Here is a 20,892-nt window from a genome sequence, read left to right on the forward strand (position 1 = left end):
CTTCCCAAGCACTTAGTACAGTGCTCTGCACACAGTAAGCGCTCAATAAATACGACTGAATGAATGACAGCTGTTTTACAGAGGATGCCACTCACTCACCAGACATCAGCTGGAGCACAAGAGAGAAACCAGGCAAGGAGGTAGAAGTTTAGGAAGGTGGAAGAAAAAAAAAAAAAAAATCACACACCCAAGTCCAATCAATGGTATTTACTGAGGTCCTACTTGTCTCAAAGCACCATACAAAATACTTGGTAGAGTACAGCAGAGGAAAGGTACATGTGTCCTGTCCTCATGAAGTTTACAATCTAACAGGGATGGGGTGGGGGAGAGGAAGGAATGGGATCAGTGACACAGAGGGCTTCTTATTCAGTGGCAAAAGCCCGGGCTTGGGAGTCAGAGGACGTGGGTTCTAATCCCGGCTCCGCCACTTGTTTGCTGTGTGACCTTGGGCAAGCCACTTCACTTCTCAGTGCCTCAGTTACCTCATCTGGAAAATGGGGATTAAGAACTGTGAGCCCCATATGGGACAACCTGATTACCTTGTATCTACCCCAGCGCTTGGCACATAGTAAGCACTTACTGCCATCATCATCATTATTCCCTCCAGGGGTTAGGATGAGTTTTAGGATGAGATGGGGCAAGCTACAGAAGCCTGTCCCCAGGCCCACCTCCAGTCTACATCCATAGACAGCATCAGTGCTCAGAAGCCCTCCTGTCGATGGGCAGACCCTCATTTCCTCTGGGTACACCTATTAATAGGACAGGTGGACAGATACCCACTTCCTATGTAGAGCAGGGTTCGGGTATCACGAGGCCCTGGCAGTCAGCATGGCTCACAGAGCCCACACTTGCCTCTATTAGAGGCTCACAGAAAGAAAGCCAGAGAAGAAAGGCCCTTAAACCACACCCCTGGTGTACTGCTCCATCCCTGGCACCTTTCAACTGCCCCTGCCAAGCTCCTGAGCAGTAGCTTAAACTAGAAAACACCTTCAGGCCAGGGCAGCAGCCCTAAGGTGCTCTCCCTGGCCCGTTTTCCCTGAAATGTCTCCTTGCCTTGAGACACTAAGTCTGATCTGGGTTTGTGCAGCAACTGGCATCTGCCCAAGCCCGGGGGGCCCGTGGGGGGTGGGGGGGGGGGGGGGCGGTGGCGGGGGAATGAACCTGTGGGAGGGTTGTGAGGAGTTTAGGGCCACCTCTTTGCCCTTTTGGAGGAAAAACTGGGCTCAAGGTAAAACTCCTAGAAAGCTCTGATGGTCAAAGCGGTTGCCAGTTTAAGAATAAAGGAATTTAAAGGAATCCACTAGGGCCCCAGGTGCCCGAGAGCTCCAGTGGAGGGGCTTTTGGCTTGCGCCCCTAGAAGAATGGGGCCTCCCAGGTGGAGGAACAACAAGCAGAAACAGCCTCAGGCTCCAGCTGGAGGCTGCAGTACTCATAAAAGCAACAGCAAGGTGTGGGTTCATTGAACCCTCGGTTGCTACTTTGGTTACTTCCCCACAAGCTTTTCTTGCCCTTTAGTCCCCTTTCCCCCCACCTCCCTGTTTTCACTTCATCTCTGGCCCACCCCCTTCCTGTTCGGCATCCCACTCCCCTACCCCGGACAACTTAGCTCAAAATACTTTTCTCTGTCCTTCCCATGAACTTGAGCCAGAACCCAACACAACCAAAAAAATACTAACAAAATGTTACAGAATTTAAAGGTTACATTATATGTTTCTGTAACCACACCCTGTGCCGCACACACAGTATGTATATATACATAGCTAAATAACACTCGATGAGACGGCTCACCAAATCTCCCATTCCGGAAAAAGGTCATACTGTAGCACTCACCCACCTGAAAACTACATGCATGTGCATGAGTCATTTCCTGTGACCCTTGCAGCATACTTCATCTCAACAGGCTCCTGTGGTCAGAGAGAGATTCCCCTAGCAGTGCTCTACCCAAACCTCAGACTGAAAACACACATTATGGCAAAACTGGATGCACCTTATATATAATTCTAATGAAGCTCATAACTAACCCTGAATTGTTCCAGAGCAACTTTCAGTTTTTCCCTCCCTTCTTTTTTCCCATTTTATCTCTTCCCCGAAACTCTACCTTTTTCTATAGATTCTCATTCCTGCTGGTGCTAGCATTTACTGAACAACAGGAAACAAAAAGTCACACCCATGTAGAAGTCTCCACCTTGGTTACAGGTTCCATCCTTCCATCAGAAGTCAGCTTGCAATTCTGTGATTTATTGTGAAGAGCCAAAGACTTCACTTCCCAGGTGCCTATGCATCCCTTCCCTATCAGTCAACGTCAATCACATTTAACTGAGTGCTTACAGTGTGCAGAGCACTGTACTCAATGCTTGGAAGAGGACAATACAACAGAATTGGTAAACGTGATCCCTGCCCCCAAGGAGGGCTTTGAAACACTCCCTTCCCTGCGCCCGCGTGTGTGCAATATGGCATCCGATGCTTTGTTGAAGTGTGAAGCCCCTCCAAAATGCAAGGCTCAAGGCAACCTAGAGTTTAGTCAATTGAGGCGGTCGCCCTGAGCCTCACATTTTGGAGGGGCTACACTATCCGACAAAACGTTGGGTGCCACATTCCTCAAGCGTCCCTACAGGGCGGGGTAGAGGGAGTCTTTCGAGCCCGTCCTTGTGGGTAGAGGACATGGTTGAAAGACTTTCAAACCAGACTCTTTCAGAACAGTGAAAACAGGGCCAGACACCAAAAATATTCTCGTCCACTTCCTGAGAGGATAGAAGAGTGCAATAAAGGAAAATTTGCCCCCTGTTTTAAGGCATTTCTTCTCTTTAACAACTACAGTCAAACCCATGACAAAGTGCCAAGGATATATCGCTCCTCTTTAAAGATGCTTGAGTAGTAAAATGGTAATAAATCTCAGCACTGTCATCTCATGATAAACAGCTTGAATCACTCAGCCCCAACTGCCAAGAGAGCTTTGGATTTTGAACTTAAGCTTCAACCAAAGAACAACATTTATGCCTTTAAAAGTCATTTCACGCTCTGGTTAAACTCTTGGGCGCATAATGATATAAAGAGAAACTGGAAGCCCGCAACCCTACAGCTCTGACAAAGGCCGGTTTGACAGTAGTCACAGTAATGCCACTCTACAGCTATGACTGCTGACTGGAACTCTAATGGGCAGGGCTTACATTTCAACCCAATTAACATTACTGCACAGCTTCATGCTTGTCGGGTAGGAAGTTTCCCTGTAGAATCTCTGGGAAAAGTATTTGCTAGGGGAGAAAGTCAGTGTCCATAGACACTGAGATGGATGGAAGAGGAAAAAAATGGTAGGGCTAAAATACTTTTGATGGCTTTAACTATGACCAGTTTCCAACTGGATCTCTAAGGCCCTTCACTGGAAAGGAAACCAGACTCATCTGCCAGCACTGCAGAATCCCTCTCACCTACAGAGCTTCCTGGTCTGAACAGGTTTGACTTCTTGCCTGTGACAGTGGGCTACTGCGACACAAAGAAGAAGGAGCATTAAGGAAAGGGGCTCAAGAGAGGGAGTCTGGGGCCTCCAACTTTAACAAAGACAGGAGGTCAGGACAGGATTCCTGCAGCCTACCATCACCTTGACACACCTCCGATCGCACGTTGGCAGTGGGAGTTGGCTTTAGAGATGCCACATCTCCCTACCTGCTTCCCTCCACCCCCCTCGCCCAGGTTACTTCAAGTGAAAGCCGACCAACAAATCCACCTCCAACCGCAACTGAGGGCACCAATGGAAGACCAGGTCAGAAGCCTGGATTGGGGGTGGGGGTTCGGCTTTCATCCCCAAGTCCCACCACTCTCTGCCACCTGCTTAATTCCCTGGACTCGGCCAGGTCCACCCCTCAGCTTGGCGCAGCTGTCCAGGGGAGGGCGGGATATCTCTGCTCCAGTCTGGAAGCATCACTTCCAGCAGACAATGATGTTGGGGTCATTCTCCAGACGCTCATCTAGTTCTCGGTAGCTCATTCCTGGGGAAGAGGCACATAGTGGCTGTGAGTTGAGTAGTCAGCTGGGGGCGGCCAATCCCTGATGGTGCCATGAGCACGCATCTTTCCCCATCCCCAGAGACGCCCAGTTCTTCATGCCTACGCTTTCTGAGGCTGACGCCCCTCACCCCCACCCGTGCTCATGCTTGGCAGTACGGCTCCCACAACGCACCCCGCCTCCAATCACACCTGTTTTGCAGCAGATCTCATCGTAGCTGTGGCAACCCGTGTAGAGACGGGCTGGGTGGCTCCTCTCCTCTTGCATGATCTTCACCGGGTACTTCTGCAGCCTCCGCATCAGATTCTTCATCAGTCCGAACTGGATTAGTTTCCTGGGTGGGGTGTGAGTGGAGGGAAAGCGGCAAAGGTAGGGATTTTTCCACCACAGCAGAGCAGCTCCCTGTGGCATATCTCCCCTCGGCTGGAAGCTCGTTCCAGGCAGGGAACGGATCCGCTAATTCTGTCATATAGTATTCTCCCATGCACTCAATACAGTGCTCTGCACGTAGTAAGCACTCAATAAATACCACTGATCCATTTGGTTCTGGCCATCCTCCCCAGTGAGACTTGACCAGCAGTGGTGAGGGTAAGATCTCCTTAGGAGAGGGAACAGATCTATTTTAACCTTCCCCTGGGCTGGGGGATGATGGGGCCAATAGCAGCAACTAAAGACAGGTAGCTGGGGGAGTGTTTCACTACCACCAATGTTTTACCTTTGTCTCTAGCTATACCTCCCCACCACCAACCTCACTGGTCCCCAAATCTGCCGTCTCCATTCCTAGGCCATGTCAAAATCCTTGCCCCACAGCTTCCCTACCCTCGGAAAGAACCGGGATTGGGGCAAGGCGGGGGAAGGGGTGTGTGTATGCGCACGCATGTGTGTGTTTAGGGAGGGGACGACGACGACCAGAGTACCCTCTAACCTCTCATCCACGTGCTGCAGCTGTTGGGTGTAGCGGGAGATGAGGTCACGCACAGTGGTACCAGGGCTGAGCCCACAGTACAGCTGGAAGACATCTCGCAGACTGGCACGCTTGTGTCCTGTGGGAAGTCACAATGGGACCAGGTAGCTTCCAGGGTAGCCAAGCAAGGAACCCTGGGGAGGAAAGTGGCTGTTCCCCACTTTCTGGATGCTGTGTGCATAGGGAGAGGAGGGTTTTCCTTGAAGGCGTAGTCCCCGCCCAACTTCTTCTCAACTTCTTGCTGCCCTCGCCAGCTCACTTCCTGAGCCAAAGGAAAGATTGTTGGGAGCCACCAGAGCTCGCTGCTCCCTTACCTTGCTTGGTGACGTACGCCAGACACTCCTCCTGCAGGATCTTGTCGTCCACCAGGTCCTGGACCTTGGGGGTGGGGCAGTACACGTTGGAGTACTGGGGAGGGGGGAAGCAGGGGAGGAGGGGAAAAAGGGTGTTCAGAGCTAAGGTTCGCATTGTATGGGGAACCGAACCGACAACTTCAACCCTGCAAAGAAATGGACCACATGAGAACTGTTGTCCTCGGGATGGTGAGAAAGGAGCAAAATGGACTGTGGTTACCCACACCCAGAATACACTGTCAGAGGCAATTCAACTCTGGAAATTTCCATCTCCAGGTTCCCTGAGCCCCAGGGCATCAGGGTCACTTCAATCTACCATCACCAACAGGAGGCCAAGTTGGGAGGCCCAAAGGCAACTGGGACGAGGGACCTTGCTTTTGCTTTGCTCACCTGCAATATGGACACCAACGTCACCACACCATAGTACCTGCAGGAGAAACCACCCCACTCAGCATGCCAACTCTGGACGACAGCCCAGTGGACACCCTAACCCTCCTCAACTCCTCCAGCCCTTCAGGATCTTGCCCGGGTTCTCAGAAGTCCCAGAGAAGCCTTCTGGGTACATTTCGCTTTTCAAGAAGGAAATTCTCTCTACAACATCTGTGAGCGCACAGGGAGTAAGGAAAGGAGTCAGCAGAGAGGGAAGGAGGGCTGGCCCAGGAGAGAGGTGGTGGGAAGGAGGAGGTGAGGCATAGCTGGAAGTGGCCTGAAAGAGCTTAGAGCCCGGGGCAGCGGCAGAGCCCGAGTGCTGCTGCTGCATCCTCCTCCCCCGATCCAATCTCCCCCACTCACAGTAGGTTCTGGATGGCAATCCGCACCAGGTTGAGCTCCACGTCAGCCTCAGCTGAGATTTTCTGGATATGCCGGAAGCCGTCAATGTATGGCAGGATCTGAGAAAGGCAGAGTGGGTCAGTCCAGGGTAGACCATGGTGCCCCCTAAATCGCTCGCTGGGGGGCCACCAGGGGCAGCCCTGATCAAAGAGCTCAGACTGGGACGTGGCCTCAGATGGGGAGGTCCCCAGCTTGGCATTGGTTTGGGTGGGAAGCAAAAAAGGAGATCTGAGGAGCCAGTTTCCTCACCAGGCCCCTTGATGGAAAAGCGGGGAGAGGGGCACACCTGTTGAGTGGTGAGGTCCCACTGGGAGTTGAAGAAGTCATCTTTGTCCTTGGTGAAGACAGGCACGTCATATTCCTGTGCGATTGGGGGGTCAGGCCGCTGCTCAATCACCTTCAGGTGGATAGTGTTCGACTCATCTGTCGGGGAGAGAGGGGAGGAAGGAGAAACATCAGACTCTTCCCATTCTCCTTGGGCTTGGCAGCAAAGCAAAGCAAAGCACTCACAGCTGAACCTAGCCTGTCCTGCTCTTCTGGATGGCCAGATGAGAAGCACCAGTACCCAGACCCCAATTCCCCCCCCCGCCACCCAGCAGAACTGGAACCTCAGCAGGGGGAGTTCCAGTACCGATTGGCAAGGTGCACTTTCCAGTGGCATTTAACTCTTCCAGTAAGATGGTCATGATGGGGATCAGCTTCTGCTTGCTTTCTTCTGTGGAGATGAAACTGCTTTCCAGCTAGAGGGAAGAGGGAGACGGCTGGTGAGCTGCCCTCTCTGCGCAATCAACTGATCGATGGTATTTATTGAGGGCTTACTGTGCACAGAGCACTGATCTACGTGCTTGGGAGAGTACAATACTACAAGTAGGCATGATCCCTGTCTTTGAGGAACTTACAATCTAATGGGGGAGAGAGGCACTAAAAGTAATTATAGGCAGGGGAAGCAAGAGAGCATAAGGATATGTATGTAAGCGCTGCAAGGAAGGGGTGCTTCGGGGGTAGAGACGTAAGGGCATAAGAGAGTTTAGTCAGGGAAGGCTTCCTGAAGGAGGTATGATTTTAGTAGGGCTTGGATGATTGGAAAACTGGTGGTCTGTCAGAGATGAAGGGGAGGGAGGGTCAGGCCGGGGGAGGGGAGAGGAGGATGAAGGGGAGGGAGGGAGGGAGGGAGAGATCAAAGCCTAAGTAGGATGGTGTTAGAGAAGCGAAACTTGTGAGCTGGGTTGTAGTGGGAGTGGAGTGAGGATTAGTAATGAGGAATAATGCTGACAGTCTTAAAGATGATAATGAGGAATTTCTGTTTGAAGTGAAAATGGACCAACAAGCATCGGAGGATTTTCAGGAGTGGGGAGATGTGCGCCCAGTGATTTTCCCCTGCCCCTCTCTGATGATCCCCATGGGCCAGGCCCCGCTTCCTTCTCATACATGAGGAGCTAACCCCAAACTATGACTTGTGGTGGTGGTGGGGTTGCAGAGAAAGGCACTGAGCCCTGCTCGACCTCCAGAGTGGTGAGGTAACCAGCCAGCTTCTTGACAATGGGCTCCAGAGCACAGGTCTTGGCACGGGCATCACAGACAAATCCCAGGTTAAAGAGCAAGGCATTGCGGCTGTACTTCTTGTGCTCAATGCACACTGGGCAGCCAATCAGCTTCTTCTCCATGGCCGTCCTGAAAGGGAGGGGTATCAGAACCAACACTACCTCTTGAGTGCTGAGCGCTGTACTGGGTGTTCAGAGGAAACATGCAAATAATATAATCCCTGTCCTCAAGGTAGGAGGCAAACTGACCAATATGTTGTAGTTAGGTGAGCCTAGCCAATGTCACGGCCAGGCTCTCTAGCTCCAAGGCTCCACCTGCTTTAAGTAGACAGAGCTGGGCAGCTTTGGCAGAAAGGGACAAAGAGGGAGGAGGGCAACCTTGTGAGGAAAAAGTCTTCCTGTGGTGCCTCACTGAGGAAGGGAATGGGATCTGAGCCAGAGGTGCAACGTTTCTTGACTTCTTCCCTTCTATCCCGGCTCTGCCACTTGTCTGCTGTGTGACCCTAGGCAAGTCACTTCACTGTGCCTCACTTACCGCATCTGTAAAATGGGGATTAAGTCTGTAAGCCCCAGGTGGGACAGGGACTCTGTCAAACCCGATTTGCTTGAATCCACTCCAGCACTTAGTACCGTGCCTGGCACGTAATAAATGCTTGGATATCACAATTATTACTGTTCCCTCTTTCACAGCCCAGGTCAGACCTCAAAACCTGAACATGGACTTGTGATGCCCAACCCAGTGAAGCTTGGACAGTACCAACTTCATCATCCTCGGCCCCGACATCCATCTCTGGGTCCCTCTGAGGGTGCGGGGACCAGGGAGGTGGAAACCCCAGGGCAGTCAGCTCCCGGGATGTCAGCAAGGATGTTCAGCCAAAGGCTAGGATTCTCTCCCCAGGACTGGGGCATCTTGAGGGAGGTCTGCTGGGCTTTCACTGCTTCAGACAATGCACACTACCAGTCAATTAATTAGCACTTAGACTCACACGGTGATGAGCTTGTTCTGTAGTTCAGGTTTGGTGATAATATACACCTGCACCGTGTCAAACAGCTCCCGAGAAATGAAGTCTTCTGGGACCTGTGGCAACCAAGAAAATGCTCAATTACTGCTCTTGTCAGACTCAGGGAACCTGAAGGGGAAATCTCACTTTCTGGGCTTTTCTCGGGGCAAAGGCCCAGAAGGGCTGAGAAGGTGGATGAATAAGGGAAAAAAATCTATAGGTTGGAGAAGGGGATCCAGTAATAGTGATAGCATAGTAAAATCTGTAGATTGCAAGATAATGTGTTCACAAAGCCTTAGTCATCATTTGGAAAAACCTATACTGTACAGTTCAATTATCACTGATGAAAAGTTAGATGCAGAGAGCTCGGTTGCAATCCCTCATTTCTGATTGACCCGTTTCTTCAGTTCCCACCTCCAGCTCTGTCCATGACCTTCCCTCTGGTCTTTTATATCCCTTGTTCCTCCATCCCTGGGCACTAAAATAAGGGTAAGGGATGAGAAAGTGCTTTTGAAAAAATAAATATCCTACAAATTCAAGGGATTACTGTTAATAACAATAACAACAATAGTAATAATTCCCTCCCAGGCATCCCTTCCCATTTCCAACCTGGTATGTGATTTTGGGGCCCAGAGTGGGGTGGAACTCGCTGAAGAAGATGCATTCGATCCTGCTGCTGCTCCCCATGCTCACTGAGGAAGATGACTACACGGAGACTCTGATGATCTGTTGAGAAGGAGAAAAACAGGACAAAGTCCAAGGCTCTGGGGGGGGAAAAGAAGGAAAACTAGCCCAACAATGGCTGCTTAAAAGGGCCACTCTTTCATTCAATCATATTTATTCATTTATGCAATCGTATTTATTGAGCGCTTACTGTGTGCAGAGCACTGTACTAAGCGCTCGGGAAGTACAAGTTGGCAACATATACAGTCCCTACCTCACAGTCAAGAAGGGGGAGACAGACAACAAAACATATTAACAAAATAAAATAAATAGAATAGTAAATATGTACAAGCAAAATAGAGTAATAAATCTGTACAAATATACATACAGGTGCTGTGGGGAAGGAAAGGATGTAGGGCGGGGGAGAGGAATGGGGCGGGGGCTCAGTCTGGGAAGGCCTCCTGGAGGAGGTGGGCTCTCAGTAGGGCTTTGAAGGGAGGAAGAGGGCTAGCTTGGCGGATGTGCGGGAGTGTTTACTGTACGTAAAGCACTATACTAAGTGCTCAGGCGAGCACTATACAATAAACAGATACATTCCCTGCCCATAAAGAACTGACAGTCTAGAGTTGGGGAGACAGGCATTAATAGAAATAAATTACAGATATGTACATATGTGCTGTGGGGCTGGGGGAGATGAACAAAGGGAGCGAGTCGGGGCGACGCAGAAGGGAATGGGAGAAGAGGAAAGGGGGTTTAGTCAGGGAAGGCCTCTTGGAGGAGGTGGGCCTTCAAGAAGGCGATAAAGGGATAAGGCGGGGGGGTGGGGGTGGGGGGAGAGGGTTCCAGGCCAGAGCCAGCAAGCCCCAATACCCATTCGTTCTCTCAGCTCCATCTTTCCCAGTCATTTTCAAATCCCCCTTCCCCAGCGGATCTCTATGCCCACCAAAGCTGAAGATCAAAGGCCCCCGGGATCTTGCCCACCTGGTCGGGCCCCGAGGCCCCTTTCTTGGGCGAAAAATCGCACCCCAAAAGACCTCCTCCGACCTTGGCCCCCTTTACCCCCCACCCCCCCGGTACTCCTACAACTTCTGGGGAGGCGCGACCTCTCTGAGGGCCCCCCCCTTCCCCTCCCTCGGGTTCCCTCACTTCAGACACCTGATCCAGGGGAGCAGCTGCAGGACCGCCTCCCCAGCCGGCGACACCTGCGCAGTCCTACCAGCTCCCTTCCTCCATCGTCCCCCGGCCCGCTCGGCCCAGCGCGGGCGCGCGCGCCAACTCCAAAGCTCGTCCCGGCGACCCGCGGGGACGAGGGCGTCGCTCTCCCGAATCGCCTGCCCCAAGCAGGGCCCCCGCGAGCGGAGCTGTTGGGTGAGTTTTGAAGAGCCGACGAGAAGACCGCGCGCGTGGGAAACGGAGGGCGAGGCAAGGATCCTGGGGAACTACAGCTCCCACAATGCCCCGCAGTCTCTCTGGGCCGGCCGGGGGCGCAGTGCATGCTGGGCTTTGTAGTCCTTCGGGCCCGGGCCCGCGCAGCGCCCTGTAGAGTGCGCCTGCCTCCCCCGAACCCAGGAAGCCAGCAAGGAGTGGCACCTTAGGCCCGGGGGGCTCTTTAGCTCAGTAGCCCGTTTTTCCCAGGGTATATTTAAATCTTCCGTGCTCAGCTGTCGGCCCCCGATCTCTCCCTCTTCTGTCAGCCCCGGCGAGGGGGCCGCCTCCTCCGTGCAGGACCTCCACTCGGGCGGAGAGGAGCCGGCCTCCCCCGGCCATGACGCTGACTATGGAGACGGAATCGCGCATCTACCGCGCCTTGCGGACCGCCTCAGGAGCCTCAGCCCATCTCGTGGCGGTGTGCTTCACCATTTTCGTGGCTGTGCTGGCCCGGCCCGGCTCCAGTAAGTGGGGAACGGGGAAGGGGTATTCGCTCCCTCCCCGGTTAGCTGTAGAGCGGTCTGCGCCAGGCTGGTCGCCGAAGCACCTGCCCACGAGGGGTAGGTAAAGGCCAGAGTTCTGCCATTGATGCACCCTTCAGTCTTGGGGCAGCCAAGATCTTCTCTCACCACTGATTAGTACGAGCTTGTTGACAGTGCCTCGGTTTCCCCAGCTCCCAGCGGGAAGAGGGTAACCTACAGCCATCCTTTGTGTTGCCATGAAGGTCAACAGGGAGCGGGGGATTACCCAGTGCCCAGTGATTACCATCGCCCTACTGAACTGTGACCCAAGAGAGGGCCAGTGGGAGGGAGGGACAAAGGGCAAAGGAGCGGTTGTGAATGGCAGGTAAGGCTTTGTGATAGGGGTGGCCCTGCTCAGGTACAGCCCACCAACATTTTTTTCCTGTTCTGAGGCGGGCGGAGGTGAGGCTGGGGGACCCCTGGGAGAGGATTGGAAAGAGTGGGGAATATCTGGACATCCAAAGTCTTTCACGATGGCAGACCTCAGAGCCTCGCTCAGCCCCGTTCCAGGCTGCCGGGGCTTAGGTGACAATTCCGCTTGACTGCAGCCCTGCGCCTGTGGCTGGGCCATTTCAATCCCAGCTTCTGTCTTGGGGCCAGAGTTGGAACATGACCCCCACCTCAGGTAAGAGGAGCAAATACATTTCCTAACTCCCCTTCCCCTCATCACCACTGCAAGAGGATCCCCATGCTTACTCCCTCTTCAGGCTGAGATGGTTTCCCAGGTTGTCCTTCCTCTTGTTTCAGGCCTGTTCTCCTGGCACCCTGTCCTCATGTCTCTCGCTGTAAGTAAACCTATCTCCTTGTCTACCGTCCAAACCCTTCAGCCCAGGAGTGGGTGGATGCCAGCTTTTCTCAGGGGCATAACCTAGAAAACCTGGGCTACCGCTGCTGCTGCTGTCACCCCATGGTTTGGTGACCCCCAGAGGGGATGGGGGAAATCAGGAGCCTTGGCCCAAGGGGAAAGGGCAGGTAGGAGTCTTGCGGGCGAGGCGTCCCAGAGATCGAGAAACCCCTCACCGGTTAAGGTTGGTCTCTCACGCTGTCTTCCTCTGTCTCACCAGTTCTCCTTCCTGATGACGGAAGCTCTGCTGGTTTTCTCCCCGGAGAGCTCCCTGCTGCGTTCGCTCTCCCGCAAGGGCCGGGCCCGCTGCCACTGGGTGCTGCAGCTGCTGGCCCTGCTCTGTGCCGTGCTAGGCTTTGGTCTCATCATCTACAACAAGGAGGTGCATGGCAAGACGCACCTGAGCACCTGGCATGGGCGGATGGGACTCCTGACCGTGCTGTGGGCTGGACTGCAGTGCACAGGGGGGCTAGCTCTGCTCTATCCCAAGCTGCTGCCACACTGGCCCTTAGCTAAACTGAAGCTCTATCATGCAACCTCAGGCCTGGTGGGTTACCTGCTGGGCAGCACCAGCCTATTGTTGGGCATGTGCTCCCTCTGGTTTACCACTACAATTCCAGGCAAGGGCTGGTACCTCGCTGCCCTCTGCCCCATCCTCACCAGCCTGGTCATCATGAACCAAGTGAGCAATGCCTATCTTTACCGCAAGAGGATCCAGCCCTGAGGCCGGGACCTCGGAGTTGGAAGGAGGATCCCTTGAGTCCCCCAGCTGGCTTCCATCTGGGCCTGTCTCATCCTGAAAGGTGTCGGGAAGGTGGAATTCTAGTCTCGGGGGGAGGGATGGGAATCACAATGCTCCTGGGACCACCTGAAGCTCTTGCTGTTCCCGATTAGCCCAGTTAACTGGCTGCTCAGGGACTCGGTACTGTGGTCTTTGGGTGAGGGGTGGGGGTGAGGGAGGAGCCCTATGTGCAGCCAAGGAGGGCACATGATTCCCTTTCTGTTGCAAAGGATACATGACTCCATCTCCGAGCCACACACAGAGGATCCTATTCTCTTTCCCTCCCTCCCACCACCTCTTCCTTTCCCAGGTAGGGAAGGAAGAAGAAAAACTGGGTGTATGTGTGTTTTTGTGAACAGGGTGAGGACAGCTGGCCAAGGAACTCCAGCTTCTTATCTTTTATACTCATCAGTGTTTCCAGAAATTGCAAAAATGAAGAATCTAGGTTGGAGCAGTGAAGGAGCAACCCACCTGGCCACAGCCCCTGGCATGGGCTTTCCTCTTGCTGAAGCTGCTGGGGTGAGAAAAGGGAGCCTGGGCCAAGGCTGAAAGCCCTCAGCTTTTCCCACCAGGCTCTAGGACTGGGGCCGGTTGCCACGGCGTGTTCTGCTAGAATTGGCAGTAGGCTGGGTTGCCTGCCAACCAGCCAGATCCTGTTAAGAACAGGAGGCCTGCCATCTGGCCGGGGGTCTTCGCTGGGCTACTAGCCGAGCCTCCTCCCCATTCACCCCAAGTCTGCGTTCATCAAGAGGATGGGGGCATACTTGGGGGCGGGGGAACCGGTGAGCTTCTTCCAACCTCTCAGGAGGGATGGAGAACGCCATGCTCTGCACACAGTAAGCGCTCAATAAATATGAATGAATGAATCGGGCACTATGAGAGATGAAATTGTACTCAACCGCCTATAAGTCCTGATAGTTTGTCTTTATCCTGTGTGATCCTCTTACTGATGTTCCACATCTCATCTGGGGTAGTCAAAGCGGGGGGTGTGGCGGCCTAGCCACGAGCTAGTACCGATTGCAGAGGCTCTGGGTTAGCCTGTATTCCATCTCCCCCGGGACGAGATAGACAGAGGTGAAGAGGAGAAGTATCAGTGAGGGGGAAAATGCCAATTCATAAGTTTGAGAGAAGTGGGAGCCAGTCCAAAGCCAAACTCCCTTGGGTGTGAACCCCACCCCCTGCTCCAGTTTTTCCTCTGCCAGGCAGTGGCAAAAACACTGGGATGGCATTGGACTAGAAGAGAACCTGGGCTGGACTAGAAGCACTTCCTACCCATCAGATGCGGTCAGGCCCTGGGCTGTTGGCACGAACTTCCAGCAGCCCCGAGCTCCCTGCCGGTCCAGCTTGTCACTCAGATGCCACAGGCCAGGGCTAAACCAGTAAGATAGAGGAGGAAACCTGACCAGGAAAGCAGCAGAAAGCCTTTCATCTAATCATCACACAAGAGAACTACACCCAAGAAAGAGGTAGTGGAGCCAAGCTCGATTTTGAAGAAGTGGAGAAGGGGTTTGCTTTTCTCTTCCCATGCTATTTCTAGCACCAGGCAGTAGGGGAGACAGGATTTGGGGGTTCAGGAAGAGGAGTCTCCTGGCAAGAATGTTGCCGCCGAAGCCTCCCTTGTTTAAAGAAGCTCAGAAGACAGAGGCTTAGGCCCTCCCCTCCCCTGATCCATGAGACAGGTGAGCTTGAGTAACGGGGAGGAGGGATTTAAAGGGTAGGCCTCTGCCCATACACACCCCTGAGCATAGGCAATCAGCCAGGCTCAGGATCATGGTATTAAGCTCCAGGACAGAAGAGCAATAACAGTACCTGCAGTGTGGACAAAGGGGTAGTAAGTGATGACAAAGCCACTGGGAGGCATTCCTCAAAGAATTGCTTTATTGAGAACAGAGTCCAGGCCTGTCTTAGCTGCTCCTGTGGTCCTTTTTTTTCTTAAAAGAATCAGACCCTTGCTGGAAGGTGTCAAGCCCCTGTAAGGAGGCTCCCTGCGGGCATCCTCAAATGTACCACGCTTTCGCAGCCTTCCAGCTCTGCCAGTTCAGAAGCAACCAACCCGAACACAGCAAAAGGACAAACAAAAAATCCAAACTTGAATACTAACTTGTGCCCCAGTGGGCAGCCCAGCAGTGGCTGGGTCCCTTTCCTCCCAACATCAATCCTGGCCCCGGGCTCCAGGTTTTTCTTTTGGCAAATTTCTGCCTGGTAGCCGCTGTGGGGGGCAGGGGCTTTTCCAGCACCTGGGATCAGTTAAACGACTGAAGGATCCAGAGGAGAAGGAGAAGGAGGAAGCGGAGGGGCCAGCATCTCCAGATGCACCTGACTGCCATGAAGACCAATGGATCGACTCAGGGGTGCCGCCTTAACCCTGAGCATGGCCTCGGAGTGCCGAGGCGGATGTGGGCTGTGGCCTCCCCCCTCTTCCAGGGCTGTCCCTGGTTGGAATACTCTTCTGCGGGCAAGTCTGTTCTTAGCCTGGTGCGTTTGACAGGGAGCCCACGACAAAAGCAACAGCCGAGCGGAGTAGTGTGGCCTTAGCACTATCGGGCCGGAAAGGATTCCCTTCTCACGGGGCCAAGGTAGCTGTGATCCTCCCTCCCCCATTCCCACCTCTCCTCCCCTCCCCCCCACAGCAGTCAGTTCCCTAGTGCAGCCAAGATAGGAGGAAAAGGGTCCCCGCTCTGAAGGGAGGTGATCTCAAGGAGCCCACTGAGACAGCTGTCCAGGCTAGGGGGAAGGAAGGTGTTGGTGAGGTGTGGCATTACAGCTGTGGGGGGGCTTCCTCAAAGGTGATCAGACTGGACTCGGGTGCGGCCTCTTTCTCAGAGGGCCCAAGGCTTTTCTCAGCAAGCAGGAGGCTCTCCACCTTGGTACTGGCCTCATCGTCCTCGTCCTCCATGTTGGGCCAGGCCGTCTGGTCCTCCACTCGCTTCAGCCGCTCATTTAGAGCTTTCAGGGCCAGTTGCCTAGGGAAGGGGGGTAGATAGAGGAAAGGTTACTCCAAAGGTCAGTGGTAGGCTACAGGGTAAGGACTACAGGTGCCAGCTTGCTGAGGGCATCCCTGAGGAGGGAGAAGAGGGAGGGGTCCACCCTGGACTCCTTCCCTTCTGGCTAGCCTGGATCCCTCAACACTCCTTCCAACCTGAAATCCCCTGGCCCATCCTGAGCCCCAATTCTCCTTTCTCCCTCACTTCTTGTTTGCAGTTCAAGCAGGAGTATTCCCCCTGGAGTGACCTGACCCCTGCCTTTACTTCCAGTCCGGTATTAAATCCTGACAGTTCTCGCTCATGGCCCATCTCCCGGGAGATGTTCAAATTACTGGCTACGTGTTAGGCAACGTCTCGATTTTGATTTAAGCCTCTCGCCCTCTCCTAAGACGGTCGAAAGCACCAGAGAGAGCAACCTTCCTCTGTATCATTAATGCTTCTTGTCCTGATCCTCATCTTCAGCACTTTTAACCTGCCCCTGCCTGCGTCACCATCTTCCGCTCCTCTATTCCTGAGGAAGGACGCACGGCCTGGCCGTGGAGAAGCAGCGTGGCCTAGAGGAAAGAGCGCGGGCCTGGGAGTCAGAGGACGTGGGTTCTAATCCCGGCTCTGCCACGTGTCTGCTGTGTGACCTTGTCCGAGTCGCTTCACTTCTCTGGGCCTCAGTTACTGCATCTGTAAAATGGGATTAAGACTGTGAGCCCTTCGTGGGACAGGGATTGTGTCCAACCTCATTACCTTGTATCTACCACAGCGCTTAGAACAGTGCTTGGCACATAGTAAGTGCTTAACAAATACCACAATTATCATTATTATTCAAAGCCAGGTGATGGCAGTCCGTGTCCCTGGATTCTTTGCTCTCAGAGCTTCTGACAGGGGAGCGGGCAAGGGATAGAGGGTGACTTGTGGAGCCAGGGCCCGACGGCCTAATAATGCTCTGCCCACAGTCCTGTGACATTACTGAGCCCTAGGCCTCAACTGCCTTGACAGCTGGTTTCACATCATCTCTCTCCCTGGGGAAGACTCCCCACCTCCACCTAGGATTCATCCACCACTGGCTGACAAGGCCAAGTTCCTTGTCCTACAGTCAATCAATCAATCGTATTTATTGAGCGCTTACTGTGTGCAGAGCACTGTACTAAGCGCTTGGGAAGTACAAGTTGGCAACGTACAGAGACAGTCCCTACCCAACAGTGGGCTCACAGTCTAAAAGACTGTATGCTCACTGTGGGCAGGGAAGTGTCTGTCATTCTGTACTCTCCCAGGCCCACAGTACAGTGCTCTGCGCACAGTAAGCGCTCAATAAATATGACCGACTGATTAATACAGTGGGTAAAGGCAGGAACAAAACTCAATGGCCGAATGCTGGGCATTCAAATCAGCCTGGTGAGAGGCAGCTATTAGGTCATTCCTTTTTGTGAGTGTGTGTATGTGACGCTGGGCAATTCTTCCCGATAGCCGAAACACTTCTAAACCAAGACCCCTAAGCTAAGCTCCCTTCCCACCTGCCTGCAGTCCTGAGTGGCAAGAGAGAGGGAGTTCCATCCTAGTCAAGAGACCGTAACCCTGGTCTGTCAAGCAGGAGAGGGGCCTGGGAAGTCGGTGCTAATGGGTGTGGAGCCATCACTTTTGACAAATAGAGCCCTTGTACGGACTTGGCCTGACAATCCTGAACCCCCAAGGCCAGGCAAGAGGGACACGAAGCCAACCAGTCAGGCTAGGGCAGACCTCTGGCCCCCTGTTTCAAGCAGGGTTTGCAGTCCTCCAGCCAAATGAGAAGTGGCCGGGGCTCACTCTCAGCGAGTCTAACCTGGCACTGTAATGGGCCAGCCCTGACCAGTAATGGGTCAGCAATAGGGTGGGCTGGGCCTAGACTAGGCCTGGTCCCAATTTCTTAAAACCCTCTTAAGGCTTTTTTTGGCAAGGACCCCTTAAGGGCTTTCCCTTGGAAATTCCCCACACTACAGGCACACCTCCTTTTGCACTGCGAAACCTGTTCCTCTCCCAGTGCTCCCTTCCCCGTCCACCGGGGTGAAGACTCCACTGCTGAAATAAAATTTTTCTTTCTCTAAGGCTCCCACTGTCCCAGGGCCGGCTGTTCTCAGCCTTGCTTGCTGCAATCCCCGAGGTGGGGCGCACTGTACAGTTGGACAGGAAACTCCACTTCCTAAAGAACAACGTCACCAGCCGATAGTCTTGCCTCTAGATCCAGGAACTACTTCCCTGTACCCAGGAACCAGCTGCCAGGGTGAAGAAGGATGCCCCTTGGTCAGTAAATTTATGAAATCAGATGAGTACCCACATCCTATTTCCCTGCTGTTGCTGACCCTCTCCGGGACAGAGGAATTTTCCCAGTAGGAAGGGTACCTGATCAGGTTCTTGCCTTCCTCTGATTAATTTTAATAAGTAACTGGTGGGCCTGTCCCCACAAGGCCACAGCCAGCTCCTCTAGGGAAACCAGCCACATGGCAGGAATGAGCTCCAGCTGAAGGCTCCAAGGACCCGTGAGCCATTCACAGATGCAGAAACCCCATACTCTCATGGCTGCAGTGGGGGCTAAAGTTATGCCGTTGTTTGAAACATAACATTCGCCAGAGTTCTCTGCCAGAAAGTTATTTCAAGAAAGAAAAACTAAAAACTTCAAGCCAAGAGTCTCAGGTAACTACAGAGAGCAGGAATTGAGGCTGTCCAGTCTCATTCGGCCCATCCACCGAGATGGGGAAACAGAAGCAAAACGGGTCACGCATGGGTTTTAAAACCGCCCGAGAAGCCGAGCGTACCATGGGCTCTAGGGGTACAACGGGAAGGCCAGTTTGGAGGATGCCACGTGGGTGAGGAGGCTAACCACCCAGATCCATTCACCATGAGGCAAAAGATGCATAGCTCCAAGCGGAGCCCAGAGAGGTTCCGGTAGCCACCCCGCCCCTAGCACCACCGTGGCCAGGCTGGACTTCCGCATCCCCATGACTGACCGGGGTCTGGGCAGGAATGCTGTCCCTCTGTCCAGTTTTAAGTTGTTTACCTGAATAAACTGACCCTCCGAGGTGGAGGAGGGGAGCTCGGTTCTGACAAGGCGCTACCGAGTGAATAATTAAGCCAATGCCTCAGGGACTGCCATCTTCAAGAGACAGCGGCCCAAGGCACGGGAAACGAAACCCCAGGCTCCCTTTCTGAGACAAGAACAGCCGATCCACTCGAACGGCTCAAATCCCGGGGAGCAACGCAGACCGTTCGGGTGCCGTCACCTGCCAAGAATGACAGCGTTCTGGCGACAATCCCAACTGGTCTCAAGCCACACGGGTGAAAGAGGGCCCATTCCAAGGCGGAGCCGGGCCAACAGCCGTTTTGAAGAAGACGGTCTCGTTAAGGTCGGGTTAAGGATTTTGGCGGCCTAGTGAGCGTGCCCTCGAGCAAGTCGCTTATCCCTCTGGCTTCAATCATCACTTCCTCCCCCCGAGCGAAACCCTGTGCCAAGGGAGCCCCCGGAGAAGCCCAATTAAGTCCCCGAGAAGCTCTCTCAACAACTAGCCTGGAGGCGCCTGCTGGCCTAGCCCGTTTAGGTTTCTCGAGACCATACAGTACCTTCTCCGCTCGGCATCCTGGGGATCTGTCCCGGGCAGACTAATGGTAATGGACGACGGGGCCCCCACGTCATACCGCTTCACTGTTTTCCGACAGACTTTCGCCTTCACCAGGAGGCCGTGCACCAGGTTCGCCAGCAGCCCCACGACGGGCTGAAGGATCTCGGGGAAGAAGGTGGCAAAGGCAAAGTGGTCCGACATATCCCCGCGTCCTCGGCTGTGTCGCTGGTAAAAGCGGAGATAGATCCAGCTGGCGAGGACCCCGAAGCCGTAAGAGGCCAACACGTTGCTCTGCACCAGGGTGGTTAACCGCAGGAGCACGAGGGACAGCAGCAGCAGCATCGGGACCACCTTCATCCGTACCTGCGGCACCTTCAGGACGATACTGTCCCCCATGGTCTGCTTAAGGGCCACCAGGACGCCACCCAGGAAGCCCAGCATGCCGGAGATGCGGACCGTGAACAGGTAGGCCAGGTTGAAGGACGCCATGTAGGTGAGCAGGTAGGCAAAGGCCCCCAGGACCCCCACGGCCACATTCACTACTACGAAAAAGATGAGTAACTCCAGCGCTCCCCAGAGCGGCTCCAGGAGCCGCCCGGCGACTACCACCGTGGCCAGGCTGACGCCCACGTCCCAGACGTGCTGCTCCACCAGTCCGTGGGTAGCCAGGGTCCAGATCCAGAAGTTGGGCGGGAAGAGGTAGCCGGGGGTGACGGCCAGGCCCAGGGCCGTGTCCACGGCAAAGGACAGCAGGTAGAGCAGCACCACGGCGGAACACAGGGCCTTCACCACCACGCTGGCGCTGGCCAGGGCGACCCCCAGGTGCTGCCGGGCTATGGGGAGGGAGCGGTGCATCTTCCCGTCGCAAAGGGGCCGGAAAGGGGGAGGTCCCGCCCTGGGCCGGGCCTCAGGGGGCGGCTTCCCCCATTTACGCCGAGCCCGGCCGGGCGCTTATGCCCTCAATCCCGATCGGCCCGCGCGCCGACCGTCCCCGTCCGGGCCTTCGGGCCGCTTCCCTCCGCTCTCCTCGGCGGCCGCTCCTCCGGGCCTCCGACAAACAGGCCGGCTGCGCCTGCGCCCCGACGGCGACGCGCTCCTTCGCCCGCCTCTGGCCCCTTGGCACGACGGGAGACGGAGTCCTCGGAGCCACCGCCCGCCGGGACAAACAAGGGAGGGCGGGGGGCCGCGGGAGAGGACTACAAGTCCCGGGAGGCAATGCGGCCCCCTCCGCGGCCTCCCGCCCGCGGACCGGAAACGGGCGGCAAGCCGGGACTTGGAGTTCTTTACGGCGGCCCGCGTGGTCGCTCTTTTCTTGCTCTCGGCCCCTAAAGCCACACAGGCCCCTTCTGCCAGCCGCCTTCCCTTTCGACCCCGACACGGAGGACAAAGCCAGAGCCTGAC

At 54.5% G+C, this 20,892-nt stretch overlaps 3 protein-coding genes across 7 annotated transcripts; 1 reads left to right on the forward strand and 2 right to left on the reverse strand.

Annotated features, from left to right (window-relative positions):
* Window positions 1–1,576: 1,576 nt before the first annotated feature.
* Window positions 1,577–10,885, reverse strand: NPRL2 (NPR2 like, GATOR1 complex subunit). 2 transcript variants are annotated; one of them, XM_038770690.1, is made up of 12 exons: window positions 10,569–10,885; window positions 9,299–9,415; window positions 8,675–8,766; window positions 7,650–7,818; window positions 6,779–6,887; window positions 6,434–6,570; window positions 6,109–6,206; window positions 5,707–5,743; window positions 5,278–5,371; window positions 4,925–5,042; window positions 4,191–4,333; window positions 1,577–3,983 (listed from the first exon to the last, which is right to left on the reverse strand). In XM_038770690.1, exons 2-12 carry the CDS (start codon window positions 9,374–9,376, stop codon window positions 3,916–3,918), a joined length of 1,143 nt encoding a protein of 380 aa, XP_038626618.1. In that variant the 5' UTR covers window positions 9,377–9,415; window positions 10,569–10,885; the 3' UTR covers window positions 1,577–3,915. The 2 variants fall into 2 exon arrangements, with proteins under 2 accessions (XP_038626618.1, XP_038626617.1); XM_038770689.1 differs by having other exon boundaries at window positions 10,508–10,885.
* Window positions 10,596–13,797, forward strand: LOC119949151 (cytochrome b561 domain-containing protein 2). 4 transcript variants are annotated; one of them, XM_038770692.1, is made up of 4 exons: window positions 10,596–10,720; window positions 11,047–11,244; window positions 12,049–12,086; window positions 12,366–13,797. In XM_038770692.1, exons 2-4 carry the CDS (start codon window positions 11,118–11,120, stop codon window positions 12,867–12,869), a joined length of 669 nt encoding a protein of 222 aa, XP_038626620.1. In that variant the 5' UTR covers window positions 10,596–10,720; window positions 11,047–11,117; the 3' UTR covers window positions 12,870–13,797. The 4 variants fall into 4 exon arrangements, 2 of the variants coding, with proteins under 2 accessions (XP_038626620.1, XP_038626621.1); XR_005457174.1 differs by lacking the exon at window positions 10,596–10,720 and having other exon boundaries at window positions 10,932–11,244; window positions 12,366–13,236; window positions 13,339–13,797; XR_005457175.1 differs by lacking the exon at window positions 10,596–10,720 and having other exon boundaries at window positions 10,932–11,244; window positions 12,366–12,948; window positions 13,339–13,797.
* A 985-nt stretch (window positions 13,798–14,782) lies between these two features.
* Window positions 14,783–20,576, reverse strand: TMEM115 (transmembrane protein 115). The gene is made up of 2 exons (XM_038770691.1): window positions 19,493–20,576; window positions 14,783–15,889 (listed from the first exon to the last, which is right to left on the reverse strand). The coding sequence occupies exons 1-2, from the start codon at window positions 20,344–20,346 to the stop codon at window positions 15,685–15,687; spliced, it is 1,059 nt and encodes a 352-aa protein (XP_038626619.1). The 5' UTR covers window positions 20,347–20,576; the 3' UTR covers window positions 14,783–15,684.
* Between the last annotated feature and the right edge of the window lie 316 nt (window positions 20,577–20,892).

The sequence above is a fragment of the Tachyglossus aculeatus genome, chromosome X2 (assembly GCF_015852505.1).
Source record: "Tachyglossus aculeatus isolate mTacAcu1 chromosome X2, mTacAcu1.pri, whole genome shotgun sequence".
In the NCBI taxonomy this organism is placed as follows: Eukaryota; Metazoa; Chordata; class Mammalia; order Monotremata; family Tachyglossidae; genus Tachyglossus; species Tachyglossus aculeatus.